The 21,317-nt window shown below is 40.8% G+C and overlaps 1 protein-coding gene across 1 annotated transcript; it reads right to left on the bottom strand.

The window, feature by feature from the left end:
- Positions 1-4,657: 4,657 nt before the first annotated feature.
- SAR1A (secretion associated Ras related GTPase 1A) lies at positions 4,658-21,087 on the bottom strand. The gene is made up of 7 exons (XM_053582279.1): positions 20,960-21,087; positions 15,034-15,107; positions 14,805-14,924; positions 14,161-14,226; positions 9,732-9,835; positions 6,530-6,661; positions 4,658-4,821 (listed from the first exon to the last, which is right to left on the bottom strand). The coding sequence occupies exons 2-7, from the start codon at positions 15,089-15,091 to the stop codon at positions 4,705-4,707; spliced, it is 597 nt and encodes a 198-aa protein (XP_053438254.1). The 5' UTR covers positions 15,092-15,107; positions 20,960-21,087; the 3' UTR covers positions 4,658-4,704.
- Positions 21,088-21,317: the final 230 nt, after the last annotated feature.

Genomic DNA, 21,317 nt, shown 5'->3' with positions numbered 1-21,317 from the left:
CCGAGCCTTTTTTGTTTGTTTTTTATACAGAGTCTCACTGTGTCACCCTCGGTAGAGTGCTGTGATGTTACAACTCACAGCAACCTCAAAATGTTGGGCTTAAGTGATTCTCTTGCCTCAGCCTCCCATGCAGTTGGGACTACAGGCACCTGCCACACCCCCTGGCTATTTTTTGGTTGCAGTTGTTATTTTTAGTTGGTCTGGGCCAAACCCACCAGCCTCAGTGTATGTGGCTGGTGCCCTACCCACTGAGCTACAGGCACTGCCTAATTTTTCTATTTTTAGTAGAGATGGGGTCTTGCTCTTGCTCAGGTTTGTCTTGAACTCCTGCCCTCAAGCAATTCACCTGTTTCAGCCTCCCGGAGTGCTACAATTACAGGTGTGAGCCACAGGGTCTGGCCTTAAGTTAAAAATGTTAATCATATGAATCTGGCCAGAATGGAAATAGTTCAAGTTTGGGGAGCCATACAATCCCCATTTCAAATAGTCTGCAGTTGCTGCATGCAAAAGCTAAAGGAATGGCAGGCAGTGGCTGTTTCAAAAAAAATTATGGCCATTGAAAATTAATTTTCATGTGTCAAAAAATAGCATTCTTCTCTTAATTTTTTTCAACCATTTAAAAATGGAAAACCCTTTTAGTTCACAGGCCATACATACACGGGCAGCAGGCCAGATTTGGCACACAAGCCATACTTTGCTATCTCTAATCTGGGCTAACAAAACTTTCTATAGGACAGAGGAGCATGCACAAGTCTGTTAGGGAGGCTTTCATCATATTCCTAAGGAGTCACCCACAAGCTGGACATTTTACAAAGGTCTACTTTATCACCGTAACACTAAAATACACGTTAATTTTTATTAAGATTAGTACACACATCATACTCAGTTGCTAGTTAAATTCCGTAATATTTCTGCCTTACTTCTTTGAATTTAATGCTGTTTGGTGTAGTCCCAGCACAATACATGGACAGCGTTCCTAAGGCTCTTAGTGACACAAACCTGTTTAATAAATAATTATTCCTGATAGTATGAGGTAGAACTGAAATTAAGAAGTCTTGCCAGGGTAGACACTGACTTCTTTTGGTTCCATGACACAAAAGATGGCTTGATCACAGCAGTATCTCATAACTCCTAACTTTTTAGCAATTAAACTTTCTCTCTAGAGCCCAGTAATTTTCCCTTAATGACGCCCAAGCCTCCAGCATTAACGGTTATGTGTCAGGTTTTTCCGTGTTTACAGTAGAACACAGTACAGAGAAGTTCCAAGTCATAGACAGAACAGCCAAAGTGAGACCTCTTGAGTGCTAGGCTCATTGACTCAGCCTTTAATCTACACATTACATTTTGCCTCAAACAAAACAAACCCATTTACCCACAGAATCCATGGCATCCTTTCACAGTAACAGAGATAAGACACCTTAAACTACCTGGGCATTGTGAACACCTGTAGTCCCAGCTACTCAGGAGGCTGAGGCAAGAGGATCTCTTGAGCTTAAGAGTTTGAGGTTGCTGTGAGCTATGATGCCAAGGCACTCTACCAAGGGCAACAAAGTAGACGGTCTCAAAAAAAAAAAAAAGAAAAGACACCTTAAACATTACTTGGTTGAAAACAACCTGTCGTACTTTGTTGCCCATTTTATTTGTCCTAATTTATTTTTTAAGACAGAGCCTCAAGCTGTCACCCTGGGTAGAGTGCTGTGGCATCACAGCTCACAGCAATCTCCAACTCCTGGGCTCAAGAGATTCTCCTGCCTCTGCCTCCCAAGTAGCTGGGACTAAAGGTGCCCGTCACAATACCCGGCTATTTTTTGGTTGCAGCCGTCATTGTTTGGCAGGCCTGGGCTGGATTCGAACCCACCAGCTCAGGTGTACGTGGCTGGCACCTTAGCTGCTTGAGCCACAGGCGCCGAGCCTATTTGTCCTACTTTAGTTTCAGGATTTCATTTAGTGTTTTCTAAAAGCAAGGCTTCCTACAAGTCTAGTAAATGCACAAAAACAGATTCCTTCCCTTATTTTGCCAAATGTAGCATTCAATTGATTCTACTTTTGTTATATGATGCATGACTCAGTCCTTGCAAGCATGTTAATATGAAGTTTTGCTCAAACATCTGCCATCCCTATCCTGTTGCAGAGATATCAACAACCTTAGGTCCACAGCATGTTCCAAGACTTTCAAATAGTACTAAATCTATTACTATAGTGGGCCAGCCTTTTTTCCCCTCTGGTGGCAAAACTCAAGTATCTCACACCCCACCCTAAAAGTTTCTTCCTATATGTAGGAAGAACTTTTGTTTCCCCTGGCCCCCAACGCCAAATAACATTGTTCAAACTCAGAACTCAGAACTCAACCAATGCAAAAGAAAAAATAAATAGCAAGTTTGTTTTAACTTTTTATTAAAATGCTTAGAATACAGATTGACTTTCTTTTGTAAATGACTGTTTTACTCTTCCTGAAATAGGACATATACGCACTCTGATAAAACAGAATGAAAAGTCTCAACTCATGCGAGTTCTCATACAAGGCTCTGATCCCACGTTTAGAGCTAAGCTCCTCACAGCAGCTTCTTTCATCTATTTTATTATAAAAATGATGTTCTGTGGGACAAGAAATAGACTGATGCTAATTGACTTTTCGATCCCCTCTTTCTCCGGTGGAAAAAACCACTTTCACAAAGAGTTGTCCTATGTGGAACCCATAGTTGTCTAGTTTGCAATAAAGTGATTAGGGAAAAAAATTAAGTAAGAAAACTAACACTGAAGCGATCATACTTCTCATGTCTCTGAACAGAGAAATATGGGTAACCTTTAACCAGAGGAAATAAAAAAAGGTATGCAAGTTGACTACCTAGTTCATTCATAGCTAGACTTGTTCACTTAAGGCTTTAACACCTTTCCAAACCAACAATTTTATCTTAATCCAGCTATGCTTGCTAATAAATGCATGCACTTCGCAGACATAATATGCCATTGAGCCTCTGCATTCAGTACCTGGCAGTGAGAAAGTTTGCTGTCTTAACAGGTCAGTACTGAAGGCTAAGAACGAGAAATCCAACTGATACTCTCTCACCCCAGTAATGTTATCCACACTTTCGTACCCTCCTAGTAGAAGAAATCCACTGAATTTAGTTCAATTCTCCACAAATAAGCATCATCATTACAATTTTCAATTCTGAGGAAACAACCTCTAATCTGTTATTAAGGGAAAAATGATATCCTCTCATCTTAAGACCATCTCCTGGCCCTTCATTTTTTACTACAAGGGTATAGACTAAGATCATGAAAATCCAATTTCACACATGGCACTAAGAAAATGGAATGCTATATAAAAATAATCCTCATCACTGCTCTGGGGATGCTGATGCTATCATACTGGGTCTTCAATGACAATAACTGATGCTGCCTCCAAAGGAAGAGTTCTACAGGAAGTGTTTGAGTTAAGGTTTTTCTCAAATTATTTGAGATGGAGAAAGGCAATTTCATACCAACCCGCCCCCCCCCCGCCAAAAAAAAATCTGGAAAAACTATAGATGTTAACTTTTGCTTTAAATACCAATGAATGAAATAGATAAAAAGGAGAAAAGATTTAAGAAAAACACTCATGAACAGCCCAACAGAGACCAAATTCTATAAGTGGAAATTTTAAAGCCCACTCAGTATATCTTTCCTAAATTCAAATAACCACTATAATAACTGATTTTATGTCCTCAACTCACAGAATTAAGAGCTCTTAATGTGTCCTTTGCCCTCCTATTCAGAAATATTTTCCCCTAAAATCTGTGCAAAAGTAACAAACACACCTGCAGTACGTGACAACATGAGAGATGGTCTCGCCTTTTTCATCAAGTGAAAAATTACTTTTGTAACTTTAAATGAAAAAGGAAGGTGCTATGGAGAAATGAAATTTCACAACAGTATAAAAGCAAAGACTGGCTGAAATCTATCATTTTATAAGTAAAAATAATAACAATCACCCACTCTATAATTGACTCCTCCTCAGTGAACAATCTATTACATATTCTCTGATGAGCTTACCACAGTGGAAACCTACTGTAACTGCAAGGCCAGGGTTCTGCCCCTTTTCTAGTTCTCTGTGCACAAGGTGATGCCACCTACTATAAGGTAGTCACAGAATTAGAGACAGGTGAGCTCAGGGGAGCTTCTCTCCTCAAACTACTAACTCAGCAGGAGTTAAGTTCACCCACCTGAGCCATGGCCTCCAATATGTATCTGTTCATAATTTTATGAAGCATCTAAATGCCATTCATTAGTTAAAAAAAAAAAAAAAGAATAGAAAACTCTGGACCAAGTAAATTGTGAACTTAAAAAGTTAAGAGGGATACCAATTACATTGACAACACTTTCTTTAAAAAATAGAATCACTTTCTTTGAAATCGACCACAGTGGTGAGACGTGTTTTTCTTTTTAGGTGCCCCATGATGGCACACAGTTTTACCCAGCAAATTCTGCCAGCTTCCAAGTCCTGGGATCCTGACCTGCACCAGCACATGGGGCAGCATTATCTCCCAAAAGTGTGGAGAAGAGCACATGTCACCACTGGGCAATGAGAGAGTTGACAAAGACTCTTGGCTTCTCAACGCCAGACTTGGTTGGAGCGCTTTTCTTGTTCTATTAGAAAAGTTCATGAGAAAGCTGTGAATAGGATCAGTCCAGAGACGTAAAACTCTTATTTTCACTGTCCAAACATCAGTCAATATACTGGGAGAGCCAGCGGAAACCCTCGCCGTAGCCTTGCCTCTTGAGCACGCTGCACATGAACACCTCCATGGGGCGGGCATTCAGCTCCTTCAGAGTCACATTCCCCTAAAGGAGGCAAAACCAAGAAAGGCCTGTTAGCATCTCTATGATGGAAAAGCTTAAAAAGGTGATCATTACAATCATTCCTTAAAAGAAAATTTAAATATATTAACTATAGAAATGTGGTCAAGAACATGCATATGACTTCCCCAGGGTTTCTACCTTTCAGAATAGAATAAGCCACACAGTTCTATTCCCAGCCTTTCTGTAAAGAGCAGTTGCTTTGAACCTAACATTCATCTGGAAAGTTATGGCAGCAAACCAAGAAAAAGCCACTGGGACTCATGGAACCACATGTTCTTTCATGGGCAAAAGAGGTCTGAGACTGTTCAGAATTAATAGGTGGCATCAGGAAATTAAGAATTTATATATAAGTAACATTCATGCAAAAGAGGACAAACTCAATGAACTGAAGGAATATTACCAGAACCAGATAACCAAGAAGAGGCAAGACTAAGGAACTAATAAGTCAGAAAGTGTCAAGCGCAATGGCTCATGCCTGTAATCCTAGCACTCTGGGAGGCTGAGGCAGGTGGATCACTTGAGCTTGTGAGTTTGAGACCAGCCTGAGCAAGAGTGAGACCCTGTCTCTAAAACCTAGGTGGGCATTGTGACAGGCACTGAAGCAAGAGGACTGCTCAAACCCAAGAGTTTGAGGTTGCTCAGAGGTATGACGCCATGGCACTACACCAAGAAAAAAAAAAAGTCAGAAAGTTATCACAGATTACAGGAAAGAATTTTTTTTTTTTTTTTTTGAGACAGAGTCTCACTATGTCACCCTAGGTAGAGTGCCATGGCGTCCTAGCTCACAGCAACCTCAAACTCTTGGGCGTAAGTGATTCTCTTGCCTCAGCTTCCCGAGTAGCTGGGACTACAAGTGCCCAGCACAATGCCCAGCTATTGGTTGTAGTTGTCGTTGTTTAGCAGGCCCAGGCCAGGTTTGAACCTACCAGCCTCGGTGTATGTGGCTGGCACCCTACTCACTGAGCTACAGGCGCCAAGCCAGGAAAGGAAGATTTTTAAAAATTAAATATGCCAAACCCCAAACTGAAAAGACCAGAATGATTCCTGCTTAATTTTATCTGATCTAGATTTTCTTTCTCACAAGCCTGCTTTTCTACAAGAAGAGTCCTCCTTCCAAATGAAGACAGCATAACTCCTACTGGAAGATGAGTTCTTACCTGAAAAAAATCAGGTAACAGTCCTATCTCTCTCAGCAAGCAGCACTGAGGATAATCCAATGCTGTGATTTCAATGCTTGGAAGCAATATAAGTGATTACTCTTCCTTATAACCTGAAACCCCCAGTTAAAACAATTTCATTTCTGGCTGAGGGCTGTTTCAAAGAGATTTCTCAGAATCAGATTTGAAAGATAATCAGAAAATTCTCAAAAGAGTTAAGTTTACCTTTTCTACCATTTCCTTCTTCCTCAAATGCCTGAATGAATGAATCCCATTAGAAAACAGAAAATATGCTCCTGCCCTCAGCAAGCTTACAAAATACCCATAATAAAATAAATCTTAACCCTCTTCCTCTTTTTCTTCCTTTCTTTGCTCCTTCCCTCCCTCCCTTCTCTCCTCTCTTTCGAAAATAAACTTTGTACTTAAAAAAAAAATCCTAAGTCTCTTTAAACTTTTGAAAGAAAACTAGAATCCAGACAGCAAAACATCCTGTTTTAAAAGCTGTAACTGTCCCCTGAAGATTTTTCTCTTACCTTTCCTGTAGTCTGTCCATAAAGCCCAAAAATCTCACGGAGTTTTTCTTCACTGATTGCATCTGTTCTGTCAATTTTGTTACCCAAGATAAGGATTGGCACATTGGATATTGTTTCATCAGTCATTAAAGCCTAAAGATAAAAAAAAAAAATAAGAGCTAATATAAAAGCCCACCAGATAATGAAAACTTTGACTTCTACTAATCTTATAAGGTGTTAAGTATAAAGTAAAAATCTGATAATCTATGTATCTAAGTTATTAAAAGTTCATCTTGACATTATATTAACACTCCTGACATGAGTTAAAAGTCCTCTAAGTACCTCAAAATAACTGCCACTTGGACTATTTACAAGTAGAACTAGCCCAACCTTAACTTTTAAGCTAATTCTCTCTCTCTCTCGAAACTATCCTAAGCATATTAATTGAGCACAATTCTAAAAATGAATGCTCTGGCTACAGAGTTTCAAAGATGACTACAGGAATTCCGCAAGTATTCACTGAGTGCACAGTTTGCACAAAAAAGTATCTTAGGCACTAAGAGGGACACAAAAGGAAGGGTAAGACACATCCCTATCCTCAAGGAATCCTTACTTTATGTTCACATTTATGTTAACAAAGCTAAGAGCATAACATAGAGGATTATTTAATGTCAAATGAACGGTGACAGAATATTAAAGTAAGTTCAAAGAAATAAAATGACAATTTTAGCTTGAGGAAAGTCTTAGCAAAGATTTAGAACTTAAACTGGGTTTTAAAGAAAGAGCAGGATTTAAGATAGGTAGAAAAGAAAAGTAAAAACAAAAGGAATGGCTTTGCAGTAGGATAAGAATTCAGGAAGTCACACAGAGTACTGTGTGGCTGGATTACAGCATTTATATTAACAAGCAGTGACAAAGTAAATGGGATGGGAAACGATGACTCAAACTATAGCAACAGTCTGAGAAGTTAGCTGCAATAGATAGTAAAGAGCACAAATCCAGAAGTTGGTGAACAAAATCTGTACTTTCAGTATAAGGAATTCACAAAGAATATTTGTGGTGCTCATATAGGAGATGATGACCCAGCCTAAGGCAGAGCATTTAATGATATTGCAGGAGGCATTTTAAAGAAAGAAGAAAGGAATGTCTAAATGATAAAAAAAAAAAAAAAAAAAGTCAAAGCTGGCACAAATCTAAATCATGGGTATCTAGTTCTTACCAACAGAAAAGGTGGGGTGGGAAGAACACTGAAGACAACAGATACTGGTAAGGTGGGGAGTCTAATGCAGTCTCAGAGTCAGGGAAGTGGTTATAGCTGAACTCTAAGACCTTTAAAGGACATTTTAAGGGGTCAGGAGTGGGTATAGGTGAGAAAACCAGGCAGAACAGCTACTTGTACATATTCAAGGAAGTACAAGTTGTTTTCTTTGTTTGGAATATAGGTCAAGCTAGACAGTAGAAAGAAAGGAAGCCATAGAAATAAACAAAGGTTGGATCAAGAAAGATCTTGTGTGATATGCAAAAGATTTGTATTTTTTATCCTGAAAATAGAGAACTATTAAGTAGGGTAATAACAAGTCTGAGACAGAGTCTCACTGTCACCCTGAGTAGAGTTCTGTAGGTCACAGCTCACAGCAACCTCCAACTCCTGGGCTTAAGTGATTCTCTTGCCTCTGCCTCCCAGTAGCTGGGACTACAGGCACCTACCACAATGCCCCGCTGTTTTTTGCTGCAGTTGGCATTGTTGTTTAGCTGGCCCGGGCTGGGTTCGAATCCGCCAGCCTCGAGGTTTGTGGCTGGTGCCATAACCACCGTGCTACGGGCACTGAGCCTGAGAAAGTTCCTTATGCATTACACCGCATATCAGGGTCATGGTGAAATTTAAATACGGATTTGGATTCCATGTCCAGACAGGTGGTAGGAGAAGATGAATAGTTTCATTACAGGAAAACAGAATCAATATATGGAGTTGTCCAGTAGGTGGCATCATGTGTGAGTTACTGGTATGTAGTGCCAGATAAAGAAATGGGAGAAAATGAGAACAGCCTGGGAGAAAATATGGACCCTGAGTAACATCAACATTTGAGGGGTAAGCAAAGAAATGTGAGAGAGAATGAGAAGTATCAGCCAGAGAGATAACACCAAAATTAGGAGTATAAAAGGAAGTTTAAAGAGAGCGACAATGGCGAATGCCACGAGATCCAGTAAGCTGTCTGGCAGGCAATTCTACATGAGACTAGAGCTATACACTTACAAATCTGAGACAAGTTCAAATTGCCACGAACCAGAATTCAGTGAGACAGTGATAAATCAAGAGAAAGAAGACATACAGGTGAAGGAGTAAGGAGAACAAAGGCAGTATTACAAAAACCTTGAAGTCAAGAAAATGCAATGTTAACAAAGGAGAAAACTTGAAGTGATATTATCAGAGGACACATGTGATCAAAACTGAAGACTGAGAACAGACTGTGAAGGTCTGGCAAGTCACTCAGTGGGAGGGTAGGTAGGCAAGACCTGAGAACGCAGGTTAGAAATGTAAAGAACGATATGGGGAAGGGGCTGATGAGAAGTTACCTAATGAGTACAATGTATGTCATTCAGGTGATGGACACCCGAAAGATGGGAACTGACCACTATACAACCTATGCATGTAACAAAATTGCACTTGTACCCCATAAATTTATACAAATTTAAAAAATGTAAAGAACTCTTTTTTTTTTTTTTTTTTTGTAGAGACAGAGTCTCACGGTACCGCCCTCGGGTACAGTGCCATGGCGTCACACGGCTCACAGCAACTCTTCTAGGGCCTCGCTATGCCAACACTGCTTATAAAGAGCGACTACATGATACCTAATAGGGAACACCACTAACAGGCATAAATAAGGAACATCCTGAATAAACCTAGCCACAACGTTACCCTATGATATAAACAACAAAGTGATTCAAGTTTAAACTTAATTTCCTCAGGACACTGAAAAGCAATATCTTAGGGGTTTTTTTTTGCAGTTTTTGGCTGGGGCTGGGTTTGAACCCACCACCTCCAGTATATGGGGCCAGCATCCCACTCCTTTGAGCCACAGGTGCCACCCTTAGATTTTAAAATATTTTCTTCCTGCTACTAGGACTTTTTGCCAAATGTTAGTATGATTAAGTATTGGCAATACTAGGCTGTATTCCTTAAAAGAAATAGAGGCCAAAGGAAGCGGGGGATACATAAACTTACATTAAGCTCAACTTTGGATTCCATGAGGCGAGAATGATCTGCACAGTCCACCAGAAAGACAATCCCATTAATTGCTGGGAGATAATTTTTCCAAACCCGACGCGCTAAAAGGCAAAGTATGTAGTTAGATCAAAAATATATACATACGTATTGAAAATTAATACTCTAATGGTCAAATCTTAGCCAGGTTTCAATACAATTAGACTCCTTATAGATTTCTCAAAGTCCTGGCCAACAAAAAATTAAGTTAGAACAGAGGATGTAAACTGATGCTCTATGAGCAGAATATGATTTTTGTATATTCGAAAATCAGAGTTTCTGCCTTCCTTGAAAAATTGCAACATCTGGCAATCCTGTGTCTACTTACACGGCACAATAATCAGCTGAAAATTAACAGTGCCTGCCCCCTCTGGATGATGTCTGAGCTCTTCAGTTTGCCAAAATTTCTACTACTCACTACGATCTCATACCCAATCAATTTTACTCACATAAATGAACTGCCTTGCCCCTGGAGCAATTTTAGTTTGCAACCTTTAAGTAAAAACATCAGGATACAAATTACTCATCTATATTACTTTAGTCCCAAGTTTGTTTCTAACCAACTAATGTGTGGATATGCTGATACATTTATTGGCACAATCTTCAGGGGCACTAGGCCTGAAGAGTGACTGAAGTATCCAGGCCAGCCACCCCAACACCCTATATTTATCCAAGTGTGCCTTATAAGTGTTACTTTTGTTTATGACATAATGTGATAAAAGTTGAGGAGCAGTGCTTTAGTTTTATCATCATTTCTAGTCCTTGCAATATGACCAATACAGAAGCACAGATGGAGAAGGGAATTGGGAAGGAGAGTTGGAGGAATTTTCACTTTCCATATTTCTGTATGACTGAGTTGATACATTGAATCTATACTGTTTTAGAAGTTAAAATTTTAAAATTATACAAATAAAAAGGGAAATCTCCACCTGAATGGTATTTTAGTAACTACCATAAAATGGTGGCTGGGTTATTAGTATGTTATGTAAATTTTCCTCAAACAAAGCAAAACCATATATACATCAAATTTCCCTTCTTATTTAACACAACCTGAAAGCTAAATTTATCATATTAAATAATCTACAACTCCCAGCTCAGGTATCTAAAACCATATAGTGTCTACTCCTTCCACATTCTCCAGATGGTTTCCCTTCAGTCTTATCTGAATTTAAATGCCTAAGCAATTACCAATCTTCTTGTGAGGGCCAGGCGTGGTGGCTCACTCCTATAATCCTAGCACTCTAGAAGGCTGAGCCGGGTGGACTGCTTGAGCTCACAGGTTTGAGACCAGCCTGAGCAAGGGTGAAACCCTATCTCTAAAAATACCCAGGTGTTGTGTCGGGCACCTGTAGTTTCAGCTATTCGGGAGGCTAAGGCAAGAGAATCACTTGAGCCCCAGAATTGAGGATGCTGTGAGCTATGATGCCATAGCACTCTACCAAGGGCAACAAAGTGAAACTCTGTCTCAAAAAACAAATCCTTCTTGTGGAAAAACAGAAAAGACACTATATATTCATTCCTACCCAAATGAAAAATAATATACGCTCATAGGAAAAAAGGAAATAAGATGATTTATAACCCCTCCATCCAAACACATCCCTGTTAATGTTTCAGTATATTTTCTTCCAATCTTTTTTCCTTGCAGGTATTTTAAATGATTATGACCATACTACATTTCAGGATATAAATATCAAATAAATGTATAATTGTATGTTAATGAAATAACCAACTATGAAATTATTAGGCTGAACCATTAAAAATGACCAATATTGACCAGGTGTGCCGGCTCATGCTTATAATCCTAGCACTCTGGGAGGCCAAAGCAGGAGGTATGGTGGTATGTACTCGTAGTAACAGCTACTCAGGAGGCTGAGGTGGGTGAATCACCTAGTCCAGGAGTTTGAGGTTGCAGTGACCTATGATGACACCAATGCCCTCTAGCCAGAGTGACATAACAAGACTGTCTCAAAAATAAAAATGAAAGGCTGGGCACCCATAGCTCAGCGGTTAGCCACATGCACCAAGGCTGGTGGCTGGTGGGTGCATAAGCCACATGCACTGAGGCTGGTGGCTGGTGGGTTCAAACCAGGTCCGAGACTGCTAAACAAACAAAAAAATAGCCAGCTGTTGTGGCAGGCACCTGTAGTCCCAGCTACTAGGGAGGCTGAGGCAAGAGAACTGCTTGAGCACAAGAGTTTGAGGACACAGCACTCTACCGAAGGTGAAATAGTAAGACTCTGTCTCGAAAAATAAATAAAAATAACCTAAGTTAAATATTCTATTTAACTTTCTGACATATACAGTGTCTTGCTCTGTCACCCTGACTAGAGTGCAGTGCCATAATCATAGCTCACTGCAACCTCAAACTCCTGGGCTCAAGTGATCCTCCTGCCTCAGCCTCCTGAGTAGCTGGGACAATAAGCCAAGATTAAGCCAATGACAATTAAGCCACTATACCCAGTTAATTTTTGTATTTTTTGTAGAGAGGAGCTCCATATGTTGCCCAGGCTAGTTTTGAAGCTCCTGGCCTTAAGCAATCCTCCTATCTGGTCTCCCACCAAAGTGCTAGGGTTATAGGTATGAGCTACAGCATCTGGCCTTTTTTTAAATCTGTAAGTCTCACTCTGTTGCCTAGCTTGGAAAACAGCAATGCAATCATAGCTCACTGCAGCCTTGAACTCCTAGGGCCAAGCAATCCTCCTGCCTTTGCCTCCCAGAGTGCTGGGATTACAGGCATGAGCCAACACACCTGGTGATTACTCTCATTTGTCTACTAATTATAAAAATGATATAATACTGATTTAACTATATATTTTTAAAAATTATTAAATTCAACTTAATATAGTGTTTCAAACGGAGACTTCTCAACTCAATAACAAAAATAGTAAATCTGAGAATATCTATAGATTATTTTCTCTGCTTTCCCAGAATATTTATTCCCATATCTTAGATGTTTTATTCTTACAGCTAGAGTCTTGCCGAATGTAAATAAAGTGTCCAGAAGACAAAGATGTCCATTCTGGGCCAGGCGCAGTGGCTCACACCCATAATCCTAGCACTCTAGGAGGCTGAGGCAGGTGGACTACTTGAGCTCAGGAATTCAAGACCAACCTGAGCAAAGCAAGACCCCATCCCTACTGAAAATAGAAAACCTAGCCCAGCACTGTAGTGGGCACCTGTATTCCCAGCTACTCAGAAGGCTGAGACAAGAGGATCACTGGAGCCCAAGAGTTTAAGGATGCTGTGAGCTATGATGCCACCACAGTCTACCCAGGGCAACAGAGTGAGACTCTGTCTCAAAAAAAAAAAAGATGTCCATCCTGTATATCTCTAAAACACACACAAAACACCTGATTGGAATCTGGGAACCAAACAGACATAGCCTACCTAAGCAAGGCAAAAAGCACTTATGAGGAAAGCAGAAAGGTAGAAGAAAATGTTCTACCAACTGTCTCTAATGGGATGCATACATAAAATATCAACTCGATCAAGTGGCCACATGTCAACACTGTATTATTTTTACAACTTTTGACAAGTTTGAAATGAATTTACAAATAATCAGTTGATTTCCTACATACTTATACTCAATTGAATAAAGAATATATAAAAGGGACTTGATACCTAAATAAAATATGTGATATTGTACTGGACCTATTCAAGAGGAAAAAATGCTTTGAAAGAGATTATTAAAACAACTGACTAAAGAAAAAAAGGAATACACAATACACACTATAGAGTAGACAGAAGTGATAAATATCATGATTATATGAGGAAATATCTTTGTTCTTAGGAAACAGGCACTTAAGTGCTAGGGGGTTAAGAGGGACGATATAATTACAAATGGTAAAGAAAAAATAAAAATCAATATGTATTACAGAGAGAGGAGGAAGCTAATAACACTGGCCAAAGGATATATATGAGTGGACTTCTCTGTATTATCTATGGAATTTTATTTATTTATTTTTTTTTTGAGACAGAGTCTTACTATGTTGCCCTCGGTAGAGTGCTGTGGCGTCACAGCTCACAACAACCTCCACCTCTTGGGCTTACGTGATTCTCTTGCATCAGCCTCCCATATAGCTGGGACTACAATGCCCAGCTAGTTTTTTATTGCAGTTGTCATTGTTGTTTTGCAGGCCCAGGCTGGGTTCAAACCCACCAGCCTGGGGTATGTGGCTGGCACCTTACCCGATGATCGACCTATTTATGCAATTTTTGACAAGTTTGAAATTACTTAAACATATTAAGTGAATAAACAACATCACTGAAATAAGATCCCAATCCTAACTGCAAATAATTTGAAAGGTAAAAAATAATACATTGCTTTAAAGGGGGGTCACATAAAATGAACCATAAGTCAATACTATGCTTCTAAGGAGTCATCTCTTACCTTGCTCATGCCCACCAAGATCGAAAGTTGTAAAAGTCATTCCAGCAATTGTCAGCTCTTCTGATGCTGAAAAATTGTTGGGAAAAAAAAAGAATAAGAAATAAACTTCTCAATCCAACAAGGCCAAACTACCAGCACCATAAGCCAATACCAATGCAAAACTTAACAAAGCTTTTATCTAGTAAAGAAAAAGATACAAAAAAGCAGGTGTGGTGGTGGACACCTGCAGTCCTAGCTGCTCAGGAAGCTGAGACAGGAGGATTGCTTGAGTCCAGGAATTAAAGATTAGCTTGGGTAACAGCAACACTCCATCTCAAAAACAATAGAGAAAGAAAAAAATACGGGGTAAAAATACTCTTAAACTCTTCTAAAAGTCAAAAGTTTTTCTCCAAGGTCTTTTTCTCCTTTCTGGAAGTAAATATAGGAGATGTGTCCTATTATGGGACCAGTGCCAAAAATGGTGACAAAATTTCAGAGGTTTAAATCTACAGGCATGTAACCTGAGCACGTCCTATAGGAACTTTTTCAATGGAGGTGGCTTTTGGGGCCTCAATTAACTCAAGAACTAAATCATCTAAGGATTCATCCCAAGCCTGACAATGGTCTTCAAAGATCAAACGGTCACCTGATATTTTCAAACCTACTCGGATGCAGTGTTGGAACGTGTTGGCCCAATCTGTCATCTTTGAGCATGTGAAGAAGAGTGGTTTTGCCTGCATTGTCCAAACCCAAGAATACAAGTTTTCCAGATTTTTTGTAGAGTCCTAAAAGAAAAAAATTGTTAACATAAATCTGCTCACTACATACCAAAGGCTATGTTAAAGGAAATGCACAAAGTTTGAAATCCTTTATACTTCAAGGAAATGGCTTTACCTAGGAACTGGAGCACGCTGCTGAAGCCATTGTAGATCCACTCAAAGATGAAAGACATTATTAATGTTTACTACCTGTATAAAATATGAAAGTAGCAAACATTAGCTTTCGGAATGCCAGTATAGTTCTAGAGATGTTACCTCTTATTCCTTGGCCCTAATGCAGGTTTACAGTCCCATGTTTTCAGGCATAAGAAAGTAAAGAAGATAACCTCACCTCTTTCCCTCTTGAGACTTACAGATTTTATAACCTTCAGGGAAGCTTCTAGAATCTTATCTGTATAAACCCCTGGTTTTCTAATAGTTTTCAATCTCTAATACTCAGATAAGTAGGAGTCTACAGGCATACCTCATTTTATTGCACTTTGCAGATACTAAGTTTTTTACAAATTAAAGATTTGTGGCAACCCTGCATCAAGGTTAAGTCTATCAGTACCATTTTCTAATAGCATGTGCTTGCTTTGTGTCTCTGTGTCACATTTTTTATTTTTTCTATGTTACATTTTGGTAATTCTCATCATGTTTCAAACTTTTCTTTATTATTATATCTGTTATGGTGGTCTGTGAACAGTGTGATCTTTGATGTTATGCTGTAACTGTTTTGATGTACAATGAACCACAACCATAGAAGACAACTAACTCAATAAATGTGTGTGTTCTGACTGCACCACCAACCAGCAGTTTCCAGTCACTCTCCCTCTCCCCAGGTCTCTCTATTCTCTGAAACACAACAATATTGAAATTAGGCCAATTAATAAATATCCCTACTATGGCCTCTATTATGTTCAAATGAAAGAAGAGTTGCATGTTGCTCACTAGAAATCAAGAGTCAGAAATGATTAAGCTTAGTAAATAAGGCATGTCGAAAGCCAAGACAGGCCAAAAGCTAGGCTTCTAGCACCAGTTAGCCAAGTTGTAAAGGCAAAGGCAAAATTCTTGAAGGCAATTAAAAAAGTACTACGCCAGTCAACACATGAATAATAAAAAAGTGAAACAGGGGTGGCGCCTGTGGCTCAGTCGGTAAGGCGCCGGCCCCATATACCGAGGAGGGTGACGGGTTCAAGCCCGGCCCCGGCCGAACTGCAACCAAAAAATAGCTGGGTGTTGTGGCGGGCACCTGTAGTCCCAGCTGCTTGGGAGGCTGAGGCAAGAGAATCACTTAAGCCCAGGAGTTGGAGGTTGCTGTGAGCTGTGTGAGGCCATGGCACTCTACCGAGGGCCATAAAGTGAGACTCTGTCTCTACAAAAAAAAAAAAAAAAAAAAGTGAAACAGCCTTATTGCTGACATGGAGAGAATCTGAGTGGTCTGGATAGAAGATCAAACCAGCTTTCCTTTAAGCCAGCGGTTCTCAACCTGTGGGTCCCGACCCCTTTTAACTGTATTAAAGGTCCGTGGCATTAGGAAGGTTGAGAACCACTGCTTTAAGCCAAAGGCATATCCAGAGCAAGACCCTAACTCCATTCATTTGTATGAAGAAAGTTGCAAGCAAGCAGAGGTTGGTTTACAAGCATGACAGAAAGAAGCCATCTCCATAACACAAAAGTACAAGGTGAAGCAGCAAGTGCTGATATAGAAGCCGTAGAAAGTTATCCAGAAGATCTAACTAAAATAATTGATGAAGATGGGTACACTGTACATATTTTCCATGTAGACAAAACAGTCTTTATTGGAAGAAGACGCCATCTACAACTTTCATAGTAAGAGAAGAGAAGTCAATGCCTGGCTTCACAGCTTCAAAGGATAAGCTGACTCTCAGGAGCTCATGCAGTTGGTGACTTTTAAGCTGAAGCCAATGCTGACCATTCCAAAAATCCTAAGGCCTTTAAGAACTATGCTGAATCTACTCTTCCTATGGCCTGTTTTCAGCATGGTTTACTAAATATTTTAAGCCCACTTTTGAGACCTACTACTCAGAAAAAAAAAAAGATTCCTTTCAAAATATTACTGCTCATTGACAAGAGCTCTGATGGAGATGTACAAGGTAATGAATATTGTTTCATGCCTACCAACACAAACATCCATTCTGCAGCCCATGGATCAAGGAGTCATTCTGACTTTCAAGTCTAATTATTTAAGAAATGCATTTCATAAGGCTATAGCTGCCACAAATAGTGATTCTTCTGATGAATCTGGACTAAGTAAATTGAAAACCTTCTAGAAAGGATTCAGCATTCTAAATGCCATTAAGAACATTTGTGATTCATGGAAGGAAGTCAAAATATCAACATTAATAGGAGCTTGAAAGTTGATTGTAACTCTCATAGATGACTTTGAGAGATTTAAGACTCCATTGGAGGAAATAACTGCAGTTGTGGTAGAAACAGCAAGAGAACTAGAATTACAAGTGGAGCCTAAGCCAGCAAGGTGGCTTATACCTATAACCCCAGCACTTTGGGAAGCTGAGGTTGGATCACTTGAGGCCAGGAGTTTGAGATTAACACAGGGAGACCCCATTTCTATGAAAAACACAAAAATTAGTGGGGCATGGTGGAACAGGCCTGGAGTTCCAGCTACTTGGGGAGGCTGAAACAGGAGCATCCCTTAAGCCCCGGAATTTGAGGATACAGCGAGTTAAGATGGTGCTGCTACACTCCAGCCTGGGCAACAAAGCTAAACAGAGCCTGAAAATAAATGTGAAGTGGAACCTGAAAATGTGACTGAATTACTGCAATTGCACAGTAAAACTTGAACAGATAAGGAATTGCTTCTTATGAATGAGCAGAGGCAAGGTGTGGTAGTTCACTCCAAATCACCAAATGGCTTAAAAATTTTTTCTTTAACCCACTAACTACACACATGATAATCCAGGTTCAAGTGTGCCGTGAGATAAAAAAGGTTGAATAACACTGATCTGGAGACATTGCTAGGTCTTAAGCGTTCTCAGTCAGCATTTCCTGGTCATGCTGAATTTTTGCCTCGCTATCTCAGATTAGGTGCAGAAAAAAAGATGTCCACTTTTACTTCTCTCCATCAGTAAGAGCATCTGAACACAAAGCTTTATAGCTTTATACCAGACTTGACCAAGTGCAATCAAAGAAAACTTTATGAACAGTAACCTATAAAAAGGTTACCTACAAAAATCCACCTACCTTCATTCAAAGAATGCTAGAGGATAAGTAAACTAAAAAATATAGACAGTATGTTTTTTGATTTTCACCTAATTATTGAGTTTTTGTTGGGCCTATGGCCTAACCTATAAATTTTAGGGCCTGATTAATGTTTACTTTCCATGGCTTTACCATAGAGAGCGGAATAAGGCTTGGGAGTTTGGATGGAGATACAGACTAAGCTTTTATGAAAAGATACTAAATGAGGTTTTTTCTGTTTTTTGTTTTTTTGCCCTTTTCAGTAACATTCAAATATATTTTGGCAGAAAGGCCACACTTAGCATATTAAATAACAGTTTTGTCTGCAAACTTAACTTGTACTTTAAATTGGCCAGTAACTTAAATATACTTAAAAAGTTCCTGTGCTTCAGCTCCCATTTGCTATAAGTTAAAAAAAAAAAGTACCTCCCCCCTACACTAGATTTCCTTTCCTCCTTTTCTCAACCTACCACTTGGAGAAGTTCTGCTCACCTTTAGAGAGCACCCCTCATTGGGGTCACTCCCACTCTGATTACACCTTTAAACCCAGCACATCTATATACATTGGTACTACACTGGTTTCCAGATCCTTTACAGACTCTTTAAAATTTTACATACTTAGGAAAAATCCCCAATTATGCGAATTATGCAAAAGTGACAAGGAGAACCCCACACTTTCACAAATTTTTCATGGCAACAAAACTACTTTAATTTTCCAATTTATTTTCCCTTGACATCCTTGCTTTATTTGTTTACTTATCTATTTTTCCAAGATGGAGTCTGACCCTGTTGGCCCCAGGCTAGAGGGCCCTGGCATCAGCGTAGCTCACAACAACCTCAAACTCTTGGGTTCAAGTGATCCTCCTGCCTCTGCCTCCTAAGTAGCTGGAATCACAGGCGCCTGCCACCACACCTAGCTAATTTTTCTATTTTTAGTAGAGACATGGTCTAGCTCTTGCTTAGGTTGGTCTCTGAACTCCTGAGCTCAGACAATCCTATCACTTTGGACCCCAGAGTGCTAAGATTACAGGTGTGAGCCACTACACCCAGCCAATATCCCTAGTTTAAAAGCCCTCTAATTCATCCCCCCAAAATGATCTATGAAGAATGACTAAAGAAATTTTTCCAGTGAGTTAAAAAATAATAAAAACGCTTGCTAAACCCAAGCAGTTGGATTGTGCTGCTCCCAAAGTTAACAAAATGGTCTTGACGGCTCCTCTGTCCTTGAGCTCTTAGTACTAATCAGTAGTTTTACAATTTGTACAGGAATATACATTTCACTTCATTTCATCTTCACACCAACCCTAGACCAGGCAGGGATCATTTGGCCTCATTTAATGAAATGAAGTTGCTAACACTCCTAGGTTAACTGACTTGACCAAGATTGCTCAGCTGAAAAAGTAATAGTGCTGGCAGGACTTAAACCCTCATCTTTTGAAACCAAAGTCTAAGCTCGGTCTGTTAATAGTATATAAAACTCAACTCCAAATCACCAAATGGCTTAAAAAATTTTTCTTTAACCCACCAACTACACACATGATAATCCACGGAAGTTTTCTTCCTTATAACTTTTCACATTTTTTGGATGGTATTTTAATAACTAGCATTGTATTTATTTTAAAATTTAAGTGTTGTAAACTATAAATAAAAACACCAATAATGTACCCAAAATGAAAACTTTTTTTGTGGGGGGAAGACAGAGCCTCAAGTCGTCGCCCTGGGTAGAGTGCGATGGCATCACAGCTCACAGCAACCTCCAACTCCTGGGCTCAAGCGATTCTCCTGCCTCAGCCTCCCAAGTAGGTGGGACTACAGGCGCCCACCACAAAGCCAGGCTATTTTTTGTTTTTGTTTTTCTTGCAGTTGTCATTGTTGTTTAGCAGGCCCGGGCTGGGCTGGAACCCGCCAGCCTCAGTGTATGTGGCCTTAGCCCTACTCCCTGAGCCGGGTGCAGAGCCTGTACATTACTTCTTATACATACTCGGAGCAACTTTAACGCACCATCCCATACAGATTTGGGTAATAGGGAGCTCGTTTTTTAGCTTAAAAAAAATCTGCTTAGCTTGCAGGTTAAATGTCAAAGGTCAGCCCCATGGCAAATCTGTGTCAACCCCTTTCACAACCTAAGCAGATATATTCAGGATAAAAGGGGGGGGGAGCAAATAAGAATACTAACAGAGCCAATTAGCTGCCGACCTCACAAATGTGCACCTGACTCCTCTCGGCTAGAAACGTGAAGAAAACACTAATCTACAGGTAATTCAAAGGGAATTTTTCCATGCACAGATGAGATACGGAAGAAAGAGGAGGAAGGAGAAAATACGGGGTCTGATCCAGGATGAGAGATGATACACGTATCAGAGAGTTGACGTGGGGGGAGCCCTGGACTAAGAGCCTGTACATCTGGTTCGAACGCTCACATGTGCTACCTGCGGAGCCTCGGCGAGCCTCAGTCTCTGGGCCTGTAAAGTAAGGATAATCAAGGGCCCCCACCCGCCTCACCAAAGGCTGTGAGGCTCACCCGAGACAGACAACATGAAGCCGTTTCATAAACCAGAGTGCAAAGTGCAGACAAGAAAACAGTTATCTAGCCCAGCAGCTACAAGACCCCCAAGCAGAAGGCAGATGGACCGCATAACCCAGAGGCAAGCAGGGGATGGAGCAGAACCGACCAAGTCGGCCCGTCCCCGCCCAGAACCAGCCCCGCGGCCCCAGAGAACCGCCTGCGTGTCACTTCCCCCCAGCAGCCCCGCCAGGGCGGCCTCCGCCCGGACTTCCCCATCGTCCGCTCCAGCCTCTCGGGCCCCAGCTCTCTCCCCTGACGCTGCCCCCTAACTCACGGCCCGAGAGGGTTCCTCCGGCGGTGGCAGGCGGCTAAGACCCTCCCTTACTGCACACAGACAGCAGCACCAGGGACCGCCAGCTACTCGCCGGATATACGTCACGCCCCCGCCGCGACTTCCGGGCGCGTGCTAGTCCCCGCCCTTCGTTAGCATCACGTCGCTCTGCCCTAGTGCTACCCTACCAGCGACTGGAGCTGCTGTTGTGGGGGTGTAAGGCGTGACTAAACGCGCCCGGGGGCGGACCCTGATGTGGCCCCGCCCACCCTAGTAGGCAGGCCCCGCGAGACGTGGCAGTGTCCTGGCCCAGCGGGCGGGGGCACGGTCCTGGAGTGCCAGGGCGTCCTTGTGTGCTGCG

The sequence above is a fragment of the Nycticebus coucang genome, chromosome 3, assembly GCF_027406575.1.
Source record: "Nycticebus coucang isolate mNycCou1 chromosome 3, mNycCou1.pri, whole genome shotgun sequence".
NCBI lineage: Eukaryota > Metazoa > Chordata > Mammalia > Primates > Lorisidae > Nycticebus > Nycticebus coucang.
Note: the sequence above shows the minus strand (reverse complement) of the source record. Positions and strands in the feature narration are given on the sequence as shown.

Bases quoted from the DNA above. Each gene is read 5' to 3' on its own strand.
- SAR1A (XM_053582279.1), bottom strand. From the start codon at position 15,091: ATGTCTTTCATCTTTGAGTGGATCTACAATGGCTTCAGCAGCGTGCTC. The intron at 14,925-15,033 runs GTAAAGCCATTT...TTTTTCTTTTAG, and splicing joins CAGCGTGCTCCAGTTCCTAG to GACTCTACAAAAAATCTGGA. The intron at 6,662-9,731 runs GTAAGTTTATGT...TTTTATCTTTAG, and splicing joins AATCCAAAGTTGAGCTTAAT to GCTTTAATGACTGATGAAAC.